The 14979-nt window shown below is 32.4% G+C and overlaps 2 protein-coding genes across 3 annotated transcripts in view; one reads left to right on the plus strand and one right to left on the minus strand.

Moving 5' to 3' along the window:
- Positions 1–4783, minus strand: part of LOC134680991 (uncharacterized) — a 31554-nt gene extending 26771 nt beyond the window's left edge. For both annotated transcript variants that reach the window (XM_063540319.1, XM_063540318.1), the window contains exon 1: positions 4706–4783. In XM_063540319.1, the coding sequence (XP_063396389.1) occupies positions 4706–4708 (3 nt within the window). In that variant the 5' untranslated portion in view covers positions 4709–4783. The remainder of the gene's footprint in view (positions 1–4705) is intronic.
- A 398-nt stretch (positions 4784–5181) lies between these two features.
- Positions 5182–14979, plus strand: part of LOC134680992 (transmembrane protein 132C-like) — a 34093-nt gene continuing 24295 nt past the window's right edge. The window contains exons 1-3 of the mRNA XM_063540320.1: positions 5182–5377; positions 7294–8101; positions 10327–10476. Of these exons, the coding sequence (XP_063396390.1) occupies positions 5326–5377; positions 7294–8101; positions 10327–10476 (1010 nt within the window). The 5' untranslated portion in view covers positions 5182–5325. The remainder of the gene's footprint in view (positions 5378–7293; positions 8102–10326; positions 10477–14979) is intronic.

Genomic DNA, 14979 nt, shown 5'->3' on the forward strand with positions numbered 1-14979 from the left:
AGGGATATAGTTACGATACTGTTGTCAGGTCATGAAAGATTGCATATTTTGGCTTTAATATTGATACACTTATAGGGTCTTTGCATCGGAACTAAACACATTTATTTCTAAAAAAGCAGTTGTTGGTATGACACGGGTTATGTTCTCATATTTTTTATGATAGTATGATACTAAACCCCTAACGGGAGGGATTGTGCCTGATATTCATATGATGAAGACATAATCTTTTAATCAGTTTAAATTAGGTCTGGAACTGGCATGTCAGTTAACTGCTAGTAGTCTCTTGTTATTTATGTATTATTGACATTTTATTTATTTTATTTTGTTACATCTTTTGACATCGGACTCGGACTTCTCTTGAACTGAATATTAATGTGCGTATTGTTATGCGTTTACTTTTCTACATTGGCTAGAGGTATAGGGGAGGGTTGAGATCTCATAAACATGTTTAACCCCGACGCAATTTTGCGTCTGTCCCAAGTCAGGAGCCTCTGGCCTTTGTTAGTCTTGTATGGTTTTTAATTCTAATTTTTTTTGTATAATTCGGAGTATGACGGCCATTATCACTGTACTAGTATACATATTTTTTTAGGGGCCAGCTAAAAGACACTTACGGGTGCGGGAATTCTGGCTACATTGAAGACCCATTGGTGGCCTTCGGCTGTTGTCTGTTCCATGGTCGGGTTGTTGTCACTTTGACACATTCACCATTTCCTTTCTCAATTTTATTTTATTAGACAGTCCATGTACGTATAGAGAGAGAAGAAAACTTATTGTTTTGCTGAACATTTGTTACAAGATAAACCAAAAGAGAAGAAGATGGAAGCTTTGGTGATTATGTTTTAGCCTCATATGTTGATGACGCAGTGCTTTGTTCCCACCATCCGTAATTAGGCCAAAACCATCTACCGATAGACGTATAGAACAGAAGCTTATGACTGGACAATACGGTGAAATCACAAGCTACTTTTAAATACATTAAATTGGGAAATACCTATGCAATTGCAGTAAGAAGAAAGTATGTTTTAGAATGGAAACATTTGCCGTGTGAACTGTTGGTTCCAAGTCCAAATAAAGGAGGAAGAAAGTATATTTTTCTAATTGGCGCGATCGTATGTTTTATTTTTGGTGCAAATGATACCATGTAATTTTAAAACAGGTAGCGCAAACGGATCTCTCCCTTAATGGCCTTAATTACGTTACTACATGTACAACAGTAAAGTTTCCAAACCTTATAAAAATGAGAATGGAAATATATTAAAGAGACAACAATCTAAACAAAGAGCAGGCAATAGCCGAAGGTCACCGATGGGTCTACAACGCATCGAGAAAATCCCGCACCCGGAGATGGCCTCAGTTGGCCCCTAAAAAATGTATTCTAGTTCAATCCCTCACGTTAGGGGTTTAGTATCATACCATCATAAAATATATATGAGAAAAACATAACCCGTATGATGCCTAAAACTGGTTTTAGAATAAATGTGTTTATTTACGATGCAAGGAACGTATGAGTGAATCAATATTAATACCAAAATATACAATCCTTAATGACTTTACAACAGTATCGTAAATATATCCTTTCCGAATAAGTCTGTTTAAAGGTCTCTGGGTATTGAAGAGTTTCAAACGGACGGATGGACGGACGGGCGCAAAAAAGGACGAAGAGTGGGATACAATTATTATATCCCCTTTTGCGCGAAATTGCAGATTTCACACGATTGTATTTAGTCTGTAATATGCATATGTCATGGTTTTCAGCCGTGTATCACCTTCACTTGTAATCCAGTGTATGAATCGGTCCTAGAGGTGTCACTTGTTTATAATACGTTCTTTAAATAAAAAAAATAGTTCTGTGACTGCATCTTACGATGGTCTAGTACAGATAACTCAGCTGATTAGCAATAAATTCCGCCATCTTCGTGTCTAAAACATCATGTAATTTGTAAAAAGTTATCAAAAGTACCAGGATTATAATTTAGTACGCCAGACGCGCGTTTCGTCTACATAAGACTCATCAGTGACGCTCATATCAAAATATTTATAAGGCCAAACAAGTACAAGTTAAGAGCATTGAGGATCCAAAATTCCAAAAAATTGTGCCAAATACGGCTAAGGTAATCTATGCCGGGGTTAAGAAAATCCTTAGTTTTTCGGAAATTCAAAGTTTTGTTACAGGAAATTTATTAAAATGATCACATTATTGATATTCATGTCAACACCGAAGTGTTGAATACTAGGCTGGTGATACCCTCGGGGACGAAACGTCCACCAGCAGTGGCATCGACCCAGTGGTGTAAATAGTTATCAAAAGTACCAGGGTTATAATTTAGTACGCCAGACGCGCGTTTCGTCTACCGTGACAAGACTCATCAGTGACGCTCATATCAAAATATTTATAAGGCCAAACAAGTACATGTAACAAATTTAGATTCTTCTGACGAGGAAAAGTAACACTAGCCAGTGACTAGGCCTAGGCCATCGAAATCTGAATTCATAGTTCAGTCTAGGTGAGCTAGTGGTCAAGAGCGCTAGTCACAGTGCAGGTTGTGTTGTCACGATATCCCAATAGCATCAGATGGAATCCCGACGAGGGAAGAACACAAATTCGCAAATTGAACATAGTTGTGCTGATATTTAGAGTACTAGTAAATAAATATAATATGTGTTTTCAGCCGTGTATCACCTATACTACGCTTGGGATCCAGTGGATCGATTCGTCCTAGGGTTGTCACAAGTATCGTTTTTTGTTGCAGAAACTCAAAATTCACGTTCTTTTAGATCGATGATGTAACTTCAAACTGTGTACCAACTCGGATCAAAATCCATTTTTTGAAAACATTAATGTTTATAATCTAACATTAGTAAGACCAAATATGGATGATTCCAGGACAAAACAAAACATCGGATAGATAAATTCAACGAGATAGCGACATAGGCAAGCGAACGCGCGGTTTGTCACCAGTTCTAAGTCAGAAATCGATCCAATGTAATCGACGTGTGACCAATTACCAAAATAAGTATTGTTTTTATCGTATTTTTAAAATAATGCTCAATATGTCCGATAGGTAGTATATATGGAAAAGAATAGCGATGACCATGTACACACTCTATAATAGCGAGCCAAAGTAACATCACTATCCAGGAAATGAAAAACAACAAAACAAAAGGAGGGAAATGATACAGTTGGTATTGTCAACTCTACTAAAGTCCATAGATTCTAGAAACACACATCTTAGTTTATTAAGCTTTAATATGAGGATACCAAAGCTTGCAAATGAATAGCAAGCGGCATGCTGATGCCCTTAACTCTTTCGATTTTGCAGCTATTAAACGTTTAGATTAAGTTTCGGATTTTAAAATATTATTGCCTCGACCACCTCTGAAGAGACATTACTTGTCGTACATTTAGTCCAGTAAAACTTGTTGTTTTGTAACTGTGTTCTAGACGTTTTTACTGTTATTCATTTGCCTGTATTTTTGATAAGTGAAATGAAGCAACAGGTACAATATCAAACGGCACAGTTCTACTAAGTGTAACAAACGAACTAACAAACAAAAACAGGCAGGTACTTAGAGTCTTACACATTAACATTTAAACTAAAATGAACATACACTGGATAATATCCTCTGTATATACTAATTTAACATTTTAATAAGATACATGTCATGTGGTATGATTGCCAACTCTCCGCTAGAGACCAAAATGACGTAAAAGTTAAAATCTTCAAATCGGAATGAGCAAACCTCAAACCACATAGTTAGCTATAAAAGGCCCGAAATTACAAATGCAAAACAATTCAAACTTGCAAACTAGTGGCCACATTTATGTACACAATAGTATAAATCGTAAATAAAAACAAATATGATTCGTTATTTCAAACAGCAACAGCCGGTCTACATAAAGTTCATAGAGATAAGATTATTTTTAAAGAATGGCCTCCCTGGACCAAGGATCTGTATCGTGGTATAGTCTTACACAATTTATCTAAGGGGTCCACCCATACCGTTTTTATATACCAGTTTTGTGTTGTTACTTTCAATTGACCAGTGGGCCAGTTTTTCGCAAGTGAACTAGACGGTCAGTCTGCAGATGAGCCGACGGACAAACAAAAATATATGTTTTCCTGACCGTCCAGCTGAGGAAGGTCTCCAGCTGGTAGGGCCTAATCATGATATAAAAAAGCACAAACTATAGAAAGATTTTGGTGAGGTTCCTGTTGCTTATTTTCTATGTTGTGTTATGTGTGATATTATTTGTCTGTTTGTCTTTTTCATTTTAGTCATACTCGGCGCTCACGGTCAGTTTATTTTCGATCTATGAGTTTGACTGTCCCTCAGGCTCTGTCCCCACTTTTACAAAAGAAAATTCGAAAAGCGTCAAAACTCAAATTATTAATCACAGGATGGCAGCTATAAAAATGACCCGGTGCCTTAGAAAAGATAACTAGCAAATTAGTATCCGGTACAATACCAATAGAACGCCTTGAAGTATCTTACTCCTCTCATCACTATTGTCCAAGATAATTTTGTTTTTTATCCAGCTGTTCTTCTGCCAAAAAAAAAATACAGCGTACGATAATCTGTTGAAAGACGCATTTCCCTTATTTGTATATGCCTGAATCCAAAGCTGCATGATTTATCGCATCTTCAATGCTCAAAACTTTGCAAAGTATTTCTTAGAAAAGAAGATTTAGTTTTCATTTACCATTTTATCTGTTCTTTCTTGCAAAGTTCATCAGTGCGACCTTCTTTGCCGTGAAATAATCGTGACGTCACAATTTTGTGATTAAGAAAAGTACCGAAAAAGAACGTCAAACGATACAGCGAACAAAAGACCCAAAACTATCAGCCAGCAAAAATATATATGCTTTAAAATTTAAATTTTGTTAAATTTCATATGAATAATATATGTTAAAAATAGCTTCAAGAGTTGTATTCCCTTTTTAATGAGCGTGTTTTCTTTATATTGCATTCATTGACTGTAAATAATGTAAACATAAATATTCATACGCGAAAGAGCAAAAGTTGAAAGAAATAATTCCAAAATCAACATTTAATTTGACATTTTATACATGCCATATCTAACCTTTTAAAGATTGAATATATAACAAGTAATTTTCTCAATGCGAATATGGCAAAAAATAGATTCTTCATGCAGGACAGTTATTCTAAACAATTTCATTTTACCGGAACTATTTTTGTGTATTGAATGATCGGATGCTACAGGTCGTATTTGATGTGTATCAAAATTCGATGATATCTGTTGGATTTTGTTGTTTGTAATGTGTGTTAAAATGTAGGAATAACCCAAAACAATATTCCAGAATGTCTTGGAAAAGAAAAACAATCTATTTAATCGCGTGGACCGTGGTGATAGGTGAGTATGTGATGCAGTAACTGATGGCTGACAGGTGCTCTCCGAAAAAAGGGGGGTGCGCTAGAGAGCCTGAACCACTTTTTACGCCGTTATAGTAGATGTTTATTTATGTTTGTAATTTTAAGTATAATCCTAAGATAACCAGTTTAATGTATACCGGCATATCTTACCCAATACACAACTTATTTTACTTTTTTTCAGACAATGACCTAATCAATATGTTGAAATTTGTTTATTTTTGTTGGTGTATTGGTTTCATTTGAGATTGAAGTAGATCCATACATTTTCGACATACAGTACATTTATATGACATCTATCATTTGGGAAGTGGTGGAAGTTGAGGCATTTTAATTTAATACAAGATTATGTGACAGTGTGCAGCTATTTGAATATAACAATGAACATGTACAAAAATGTACATGTAGTGATGTACATTTAAAAGTCTTAAAAGTAGATATCCTCATAAAAATAAGAATATCATTCATGTATACATGAGGGTATCATACCCGTAGCCAGGGGGGTTCGGGGGGTTGGGACGAACCCCCCCTTGAAATCAAATAAGCACTGTTAAAGTCAATGTTGTGATCGAATTGTGACTGTTAAAGTCGAGTTTGTGAGTCCAACGAACCCCCCTGTGGAAATTCCTGGCTACGGGCCTGGGTATCATCCCAAACTCATGAAAAAATTAACACTGAACCACAATTTGCCATTTCTTACTTCAAATCCTGAAAAATTAATCACTTAGTCTTGAGATCTCTTTTAGTCTTTATGCACGTTAAAAGGGTAAACCTTGAATTTCCTCAAAAATTGAGACCCAATTATAACATCCAGAAAAAGGTCCTTCAAACATATTGATTTATAAATTAAAAATAAGGAGTCTGGAGATATGGTTGGTACAATGTATATAATTACCAATTAAACAACTACATGTACATGTACAGAAAAATGTATCCACTCTATATATATATGATGAAGATGTTGGCAACAATTTGACTATACACTATAGGCCACTCAGTGTGTATATTAGCAAAACCCATTCTGCAAGGTATAAAAGACCCGACATTAAAGAAACTGTAAAACATATATATATGTTTACATAATGAACATGGCAATGTGCAATGTAGCTGATGTTAAATTAAACCAACTTGTTTTTTGAATTTTTATAAGATTTAGATTTAAAATTCTTTGTACGGTATTGTTTTTTTAAATATCGATAAATTAATAATATAAATATACAAATTATACTTCGTGGGATATATGCCGAATCCAATTAAAAGTTTGATGATATTTAAATAAGGTGATCTCTGTTTTGTACTAGTTTGTCTTGCATTCTTCAATAGTTATCCTAAAACACATAATAATACTATTTATGTAATAATAGAATAATAATAAATTCTTTAACATGTAATTATAAGAATAGCTGTACATGTAGGTCTCATATATATGTGTAAACAACTAAAATAAAAGCTCCAATGTATATTGTATATATTTACATGCATGTAGAAAGGATAAAAACTGGTTCTGCATAAAATGGTAAATTTGACTTTGCAAAATGCTATGTGATACATGTAAAATGATGTACAAACATAGATTTGGTAATTTCTATTTTTTCAACTTTTATTTTAAATTGCCTTCTATTTCATGTATTTATATAGACATTTTAAGTACATTTGTTCACTACAGCTTTTGACTGACAATGAATCTCTCTTCCTGTGAAAAAAAATCATACAACCTTAAGCTTTATGTCATATACATGTACATTGTACCCTGATCAAGCAAACATCAGTCACTGAGGTATTTCAAAAGAATGTTCCATGTACATGATCAAGTATTTGCTAATAATTGGCCTGCAAGCATCATTTTCTTGTAAGATATTCACATTTTATAGAATGTTACATTCTTCTGATTATTTTTAGGACTCTCATATGGTGTTGACATAACTATAAATAACCAAGAAAATGGATTTTTTCTGAAACCAATTTATGATAAACATAAACCATGGGATCCTGCAGTCGAGGAAGAAAATTTCGTCATTACACAAAAATCAGATAAGTTAACTTTCCATGCATTTAATGGTCCTTTTGATGATTATAAAACTGTTACCGGCAGTGATGCTGAAGACATGGCATCGTACTTACAACGAGCAGGTAACAATAACAACAACTTTGTATATGAAAACATGGATATAAGTGCTCATATTGTAAGTCAAAAAGTTTCACCGAAATGGCCAAAATTACAAATTATGATTCACGCTAGTCCCCGATTTAATGTAAACAGTAAGCATCGACAGAAATCAAATGTTTATTCTCGGACGTTATGTGGTCACATTTTTGTTCGTAACACCAAAGCAGAGTTATCTTCCATTTGTGTCATTGGAAGTCACGAAGAGGCCTGTGTTGCCACTATCAGTCTACCAAATGCATGGTGGCATTCAAATAGTTCAGTGGATGTATACTATGCTGTATCGTCGTCCAATCAAAACCAGGAATGTGCTAGTGCATCCAATTCTATTAAAGCTCTTACAGAACCAGAAAAGGAAGAAGAGACCAGTCCAAGGAAATTAATTTTAAGTGTTATTTTGTCAAATCCAGGAAATACATTTGAAGTTCGACAAGATGAACAAATTCGTATTTATGTTCCAACAGAAGTATTTGAACCAAAAACGATATTTGAAATTCCAGTAAAATTAGAGTCAAACTCAACAATACAAGTGTTTGTGATGAGGTAAGATCCTATTTGTACTCATGATTTAATCTTGTATATACAATTTGTAAACATGTATGTGGCTAGTCACAAGATAATTTTGAAAGAGGAATACTGGGTAAATTCTGTCTCAGCATTGGTAAAATCTAATAAAAAATCTTGTTGGAGTTTACATATTTTTTGCACCTTGCCATGTCAGACAGAAAGTGAGACATACAAAAATGTACTTAACATGTTAATGTATGTCTCTTAGTTATATAAAACACGTAATTAAACTTCTTAAAATCAGTTCTTGCTCACTAAAACCAAACTTTGCAAAATGTCACTTTTTATTTCATAACATACATGTACACATGTCTCTTGTGCAACCCTGATTAAGCCCAATTTTTCATTTAAGTGCTAGGCTTCCTAATTCAATATTTACTTTTTAAGGTTGGTAAAGTCTACCGGTATCAATTTAAAGAGCAGAACATGATCTTTGTTTGACCAAGCTCACTCAAGTTGATTAAATATTTTTTTTGCTTTTTTTGTATCTATTAAACCTTTGAAATGTTTGAATAGATTTTGAACAGGGAAAAGATCAAAGCATATTAAACCACAACATAGAAACATTTAAAGCTAGTTGAATTTGTTTGATGTTTCAGTTATTCACTGGATCAGAGAAAAGAAAGAACTCCACAATTTCAAATTACGTAATTTACACCTTTTTTGTACACTGCACTATTTTGTAATTAAAACATTCTACAGAAATTTATTGGGAAAAGTTAGAAATGACATGCCTGAATTAGTAAAAATTGTCTGATGTCATTTAAATTAGGTGTAACATTCAGGTGAAATATTGATGTATTATGAAGAACGTGTAAATAAAACCATTCTTTTATAAATAAAGGAAGAGAAAGTGGGAGAAAAACTGAGATGGAATTGCTCGGTTAATGTGAATAATTAGTCATCAAGTATTATATAAATAAATGAATTTGGCAAAAACTCCCACAATGTTGACAGTTTTATAAGAAGTACAAAATGAAGTACATTCAGTAGGGATGATTGATTAACAGCTTTATCAAAGTTTATTTAAATAAAAATGTATATATATACATCAAACATATTATCCAGCTTTATACATTGTACAACAATAAAAAAAACTAATATTCCATCTTCCTCATTTATTTTCCTATTTATATATCATGTATATTATGTCATGTTTGTGCAAAGATTATACTCAATGTCAATGAGAGTAAAAGTAGACATTGGAATCATCAATTAGTCAGTAAATAAAGGAAACAGTAGCTATATATACATGTATTTAGTATACCACTATTCAAAAGTCATAAATCAATTGACATGATTGAGAGAAAATAAATCAGGTTTCATGTACAAACTAAAACCAAGAAAACCTTACATCAGTTATTAAACCTCATATAACCTCATCCAAAACCATAAAACATCTATTAGTTTTTTTGTTACAATGTGCATATTTATACAATGTATATATACATGTAATTTACTTGTTAAATTTTCAGAAAAAATATAATATTTAAGAATGTTTATTAGTAACAAATTCATTATTTTAGACCTGAGGCATTGAAAAGCTTACTGGAAAAACAATATAAATACACAATGTACAGAAACATACAGTTAGCCGTTAGACTTGCATGTGTCCTCAAGATTTAAACATTCAATACAATACATGTATATATACTAAACCATAGTTTTTATAAGTGATGTGTATACAGCTATACTTTGTAGCATGTACCATCATGACTGTATTTTAAAACTGCAAATTCATATACATTAGGCCGTAGTTTTTTTATTTTTAGTTTTACGAACCCTCCTACCCTAATTTTTGCCAAATAGGAAAAAAAATAAAATTAAAAATGTTGATTTTTAATTTTTTTTCTCCTCCAACCCAGTGTTTTTCATGCAAAAAAAATAAATTTTAGTTCATAACTGCATGAAAGAATCTAAATTTATGCTCTTGGTGATTTAGTAAGTTGTTGCACATTGATTTTCACTTCAAACCTTGTCAAGAAAAAAAATAGTTGTTACACTAGTAGAAAATCTCCTGGTGAAATAAATAAAAAAAAAAATTGATATTGATGGTTGGTATTAAAATAAAAATCAGCAGCAGCAGTTGTTTTATTGATGTTTTTTTTCGTCCTCCTACCCATTGTTTTTTTTTTTAAATTTCGTAAAACTAAAAATATAATAACTATGGCCTTACATGTAACGAAGAAATTGTATTGTAGATGTCGTGTTCGTGATGGACTTATTATCACAGGAGCCATTGCCAAGGCTGATGGACCATGGCAGATACATGTAGATATTAACGAAAGACAGAAAATTGGCAGTGTGACTGCGTTTGTCCGAGATACATCATCCTACAAAGTTTCTACGAGGTAAGCTTGAATGTTGGTGTTCATATGCAGTCTGTAATAATTTCACAAGACATGTACATGTACAATGTACACACATTAGGATTTGGTCAAGATAATTTTTGCTTTGATATGAAGTGACTTGGAACAGGTTACATGTAATTGCTGGTGAATGAAAGTGATAACACTCTGATTCACCATCAGAAATGATAATGTTACCTATGGAAATTTCAAAGTCAATTGTCACCAGTATTCACTTTGAAAAACAATTGCAATGGGAATCGCTTTGTTGTTAAAATGGTATACATATCTAGGGTAAAAGATCTCGAAAAGCATCCACATATATCTGTATATGGATTTGAGATGTATTCATGGTATTTGAGTAAAAATTAGATTGTGTTTTTCTGTTGCTACATACATGTACATGTATAACCATAACGGCTAGCCAATGACCATATCGGCTTATTTCTGGTGTCAACTATGCATGCTTCATCTCATTTCTTTTGTATTAAACTCCATCTTGTTTTTAGTACAACATTTTGTATTGTAAATGAATTTTTCAGATTAAAAAAAAATAAAAACTGTCTCAGACATGCATTAACCATGTTAACAATGTACATGATGTAGATTTGGCCTAATCAGCAATTATTGAAACCATCAAACATTTGATCCAAATGTTTATTTATATTCATGATATTTGTACATGTACAAGTAGCTCTACAATATTAATGTCTGTTGTAAGTTTTGGATGTTTAAGTTTTTCATTCACTATAAAACATGAATGTACAGTATGTACAGTAAAATGAATATTGACATAATATTTTATTTACACTGGCACATGTATACAATATAATTTTAACAATAATTATTTGTTATTTTTAAATCAATACATAGATATTTAAAGGATAAATTGACTGAATGCAAGAAAATTGAATAAAAAAAAATATTTGAATTTGGCCTTGGTGAACTTTTATCTTTGCTTAAAACATGTAAAACAGACATGTCATGAAGGCTGTAGTAAAACAAATTTATAAATGGTGTTTATCAGTGGTAATAAATGTGGGAGGATGCAATGTTTGGAACAAATTTGGCAATTTGTTATGCATTCTACCTTTTATTCACTGTATCATTGTTTGTCAGTATCAGATCTACAGATATTTTTACTTGTTTCACCTGGCCTAGCACTCAAGTTATTTTCTGGGCCATGAACAGTGATATTTTGTGATCATTACACTATGTGACCTAGTTTGTACTAATTTGCAATTCAAATTCCTCTATACTTTTCTAATAAAACTGTCCACAGAGATGAATTTTGTGACAAAAACTTGTTTAGATCTGTTATGTTTGTGTAAAAATATTTGTCATTTTAACACAATATATACCTTTTGTATCATAGTTCACCGCACACCGTCCTTTCTATTTATCAGGTTATAAAGTTTATTCCTTAAATTTTATACCATATATATGCCATATATATATATGTAACATCTCTGTTCTTTTAAAAGATTCATATATTGTATGCTGTCTGAATCAAACTATGGATTTTGCTTTCATTTGTCATTTCAGGACCTTTTGAAGCTTACAATGCAGTGCAGGTTTTTCTCTTTGAGGAAAGCCATATGGCTTTAACTTCTATACCATTTGGTCTCTGGTGGAGAGTTGTCTCATTGGCAATCAAACTAGTTCTTCCCCAGCCCAACTTATATATGTACAAATGTATATATGCTTTTCAATAGCATATGATCAAATTGGTGAAAACACCCTTTGAATGCATTGCAAGTCAATGTTATAACTACATGTAGTCTTGTAAATGCTGAGTGCAGGTAGAGTATTTTAAAGTCCTTGTACTTTGTTTGATTGAGCTGGGCATTGAACTCATGAACTGTATTTGAAGCAAGCATGCTATTGTACACTAAATGATGCATCCATTGGGAATGATTAGTACAACTCTGTTACAACTGTCATGATTGTTGATTAATTATCAATAAGAACAAGTGCATATTGTTGTGAAAGAAAGCGCATATATATTAACCAAGAATGAGATCTTTAAAAAAGATTTTTATAAGAAATAACAATACATGTGGATCAATGTTTTACATAGACTTTCAGGACTTTGGTCAATCTTGAAATTGTGAATTCATTTTAAAATCCGACATCCTAAAAAAACATGTGCTGAACTGTCTGAACATGGTAGGGCTAACTATGGGGTATACAGTTTTTGCTCATTGTTGAAGGCTGTAAGGTGACCTTTAGTTGTTAACATGTACATGTCATTTGGTCCCTTTTGGAGAGTTGTATCATTGACAATCAGACCACAAAGATCATCATATTTATATACAAATGTATATATATATAAACTCTTAATAAATAGTGTTGTCTTTAGACCATCATCATTATGATCGTCATTTGAACTCTGGTGGATAGATGTTTCATTGGCAATCAAACCACATCTTCTTATTTTTATAATGATAACAGTTTTAAGAACTGATCTTTTAGAAGATGATGTTTTAATGATAGTATTTAGAAGACAAAGCTGCTTCCCTGACAGCAAGTGGAATAAACAGTAATGTTAAGAGCATATTGAACAAATTATTACCGATAAATATTCTGCCATAAGCTTGCTATAGAATATCTAATCCGTATAATGTATTTTAATTAGGCAGAAATCAATAAGAATGTTTTTCTGTTGTTTCATAAGGTAATTAGTTGACAAGTTTAAATGCGAAAAAAATGGAGAGAAAAAAATTATTGAGTTTCTGTAAATCGACAGCAAATATATCTAAATGTCATCATAGCAAAAAGATTCCTAATCGATGAATTGACAGGTCAAATGATATTTTATTGCGAAGTAGTATACCAGTTTTCTGAGAAAATTTATACAAATGAAAATCCAATATACTCGCAACAGGGAAAATGGTTTCCGGGTCCTTCAACTCGTACGGAAGATTTCATTATGATTATTGTTGGTTTCTAAAAACCGTCAAAGAATGAGTCATTTATTGATGCTTGTAAATAATTTCTTTTCAATTTTACAGTTTATTAAGGACTTTTTTAAGGTTGATGTGGTTGACTTTTATTGTGTTCTGAAGGCTTGTTTGCATTCTGTTTTTGTTCTGTATCAGCTTGAGGATTAATCTCAGCAAAAATCTACAGGTTGAATCAATAATAATGCCATGAATGTTGTATTTATACTGACTTTTTTTATTCAATTCCATTCTTCATTTTTTCTAAGGTATTTTGAGAGGTTTCATTTCAAAACAAATAAAATTGTTAATTCATAATGGTGGTTTCATTTCAAAATAAATAAAATTGTTTATGGTGTTATCTCTTTTGAATAATTTGAAAGCTGAAATCAGCAGTATTGGGTTTAGTATTCATGGTATTTGAAGAGAAGTGTCAGGAGGATAAATTTGAAGACTGGAATTTTTATGAAATGTAATTTTAGACTATATCATAACCATACTAACATGTATCTTAATCTATCATGTCCATTGAGATGAGGTTTGTTCACCTGGAAAGTCCTGATCCCATTGTTCCTTATTTTCATATTTTAAATCTTTTTACATGTCTAGAATATAAATGTAGGACAAACTTTACCATTCAAAAAGTAAAGAGCTACAAGAAACTGCATTTACATTTACAATTAACTGATTGTTTTGTAGAAAGACTTCTTATACTCTTATGTGTATCAAGAATTTGCTTATGTTTATAATTACAATTATGCACCTTTTTACAAACAATCATAAATGAAAGAGAAACAAAGTATTCTGTCGTTAGATGAAGTAGAAAATTGTTTTTTCTTTATGATGTTTCATCTTCAGTGGCTTTACTTCACCAATCTCTATTGATCTTTTAATTTGTCTCGGAATACCTCTGTGATGTAGCTTAATACCAAACACACAGAAGATACAGTGGGGAATGTTTGATGACCTGCCAACTCTATTTCATTGATTTTGTTGAGGGGTTCTTTAATGCTCTCCAAATTAGATCAGAACATTGTTTTGTCATTTCTGGTATTTCTATTTTCCAAGTCTTGACATTCTAATTCCATACTGTAATTGTATGTAAATATAGATATTGGGTAAACATGTTCATGCAAATCTGTACGGTGAAGTCAGTGGTAAGACAAGAAGTATTGACCAGTAGACTGATTAATTATATGACCTGTCATTAGTTATTTACAGTGGTCTTAGTCTGTCACTCAATGTAATATTGCCTATAGGAGCAAAAAGAAAAACATAGACAGTTTTTTTCATTTATGCAACATACATAATTCCAAGGATAATAATACCAGAAGGGGTGGTTTTACAATTTTGACCACCTGATGGAGTTATCCACTATGGGCAATGACATGTACTAATGTATGCTTACTGAGGGGGGATAGGACCTTTATCGGGACTTCAGGATCGGGTGTTTTTAAGCTTAGGATTTCAGGATTGATCCTTTCAGGGTTCTAGGAATTCTTGTTTTCAAATTTCGAGATGTCAGAATTTTAAATTTATTTAAATTCGGGACCTCAGGATATTG

This window comes from Mytilus trossulus, chromosome 8 (assembly GCF_036588685.1).
Source record: "Mytilus trossulus isolate FHL-02 chromosome 8, PNRI_Mtr1.1.1.hap1, whole genome shotgun sequence".
Classification (NCBI taxonomy): domain Eukaryota; kingdom Metazoa; phylum Mollusca; class Bivalvia; order Mytilida; family Mytilidae; genus Mytilus; species Mytilus trossulus.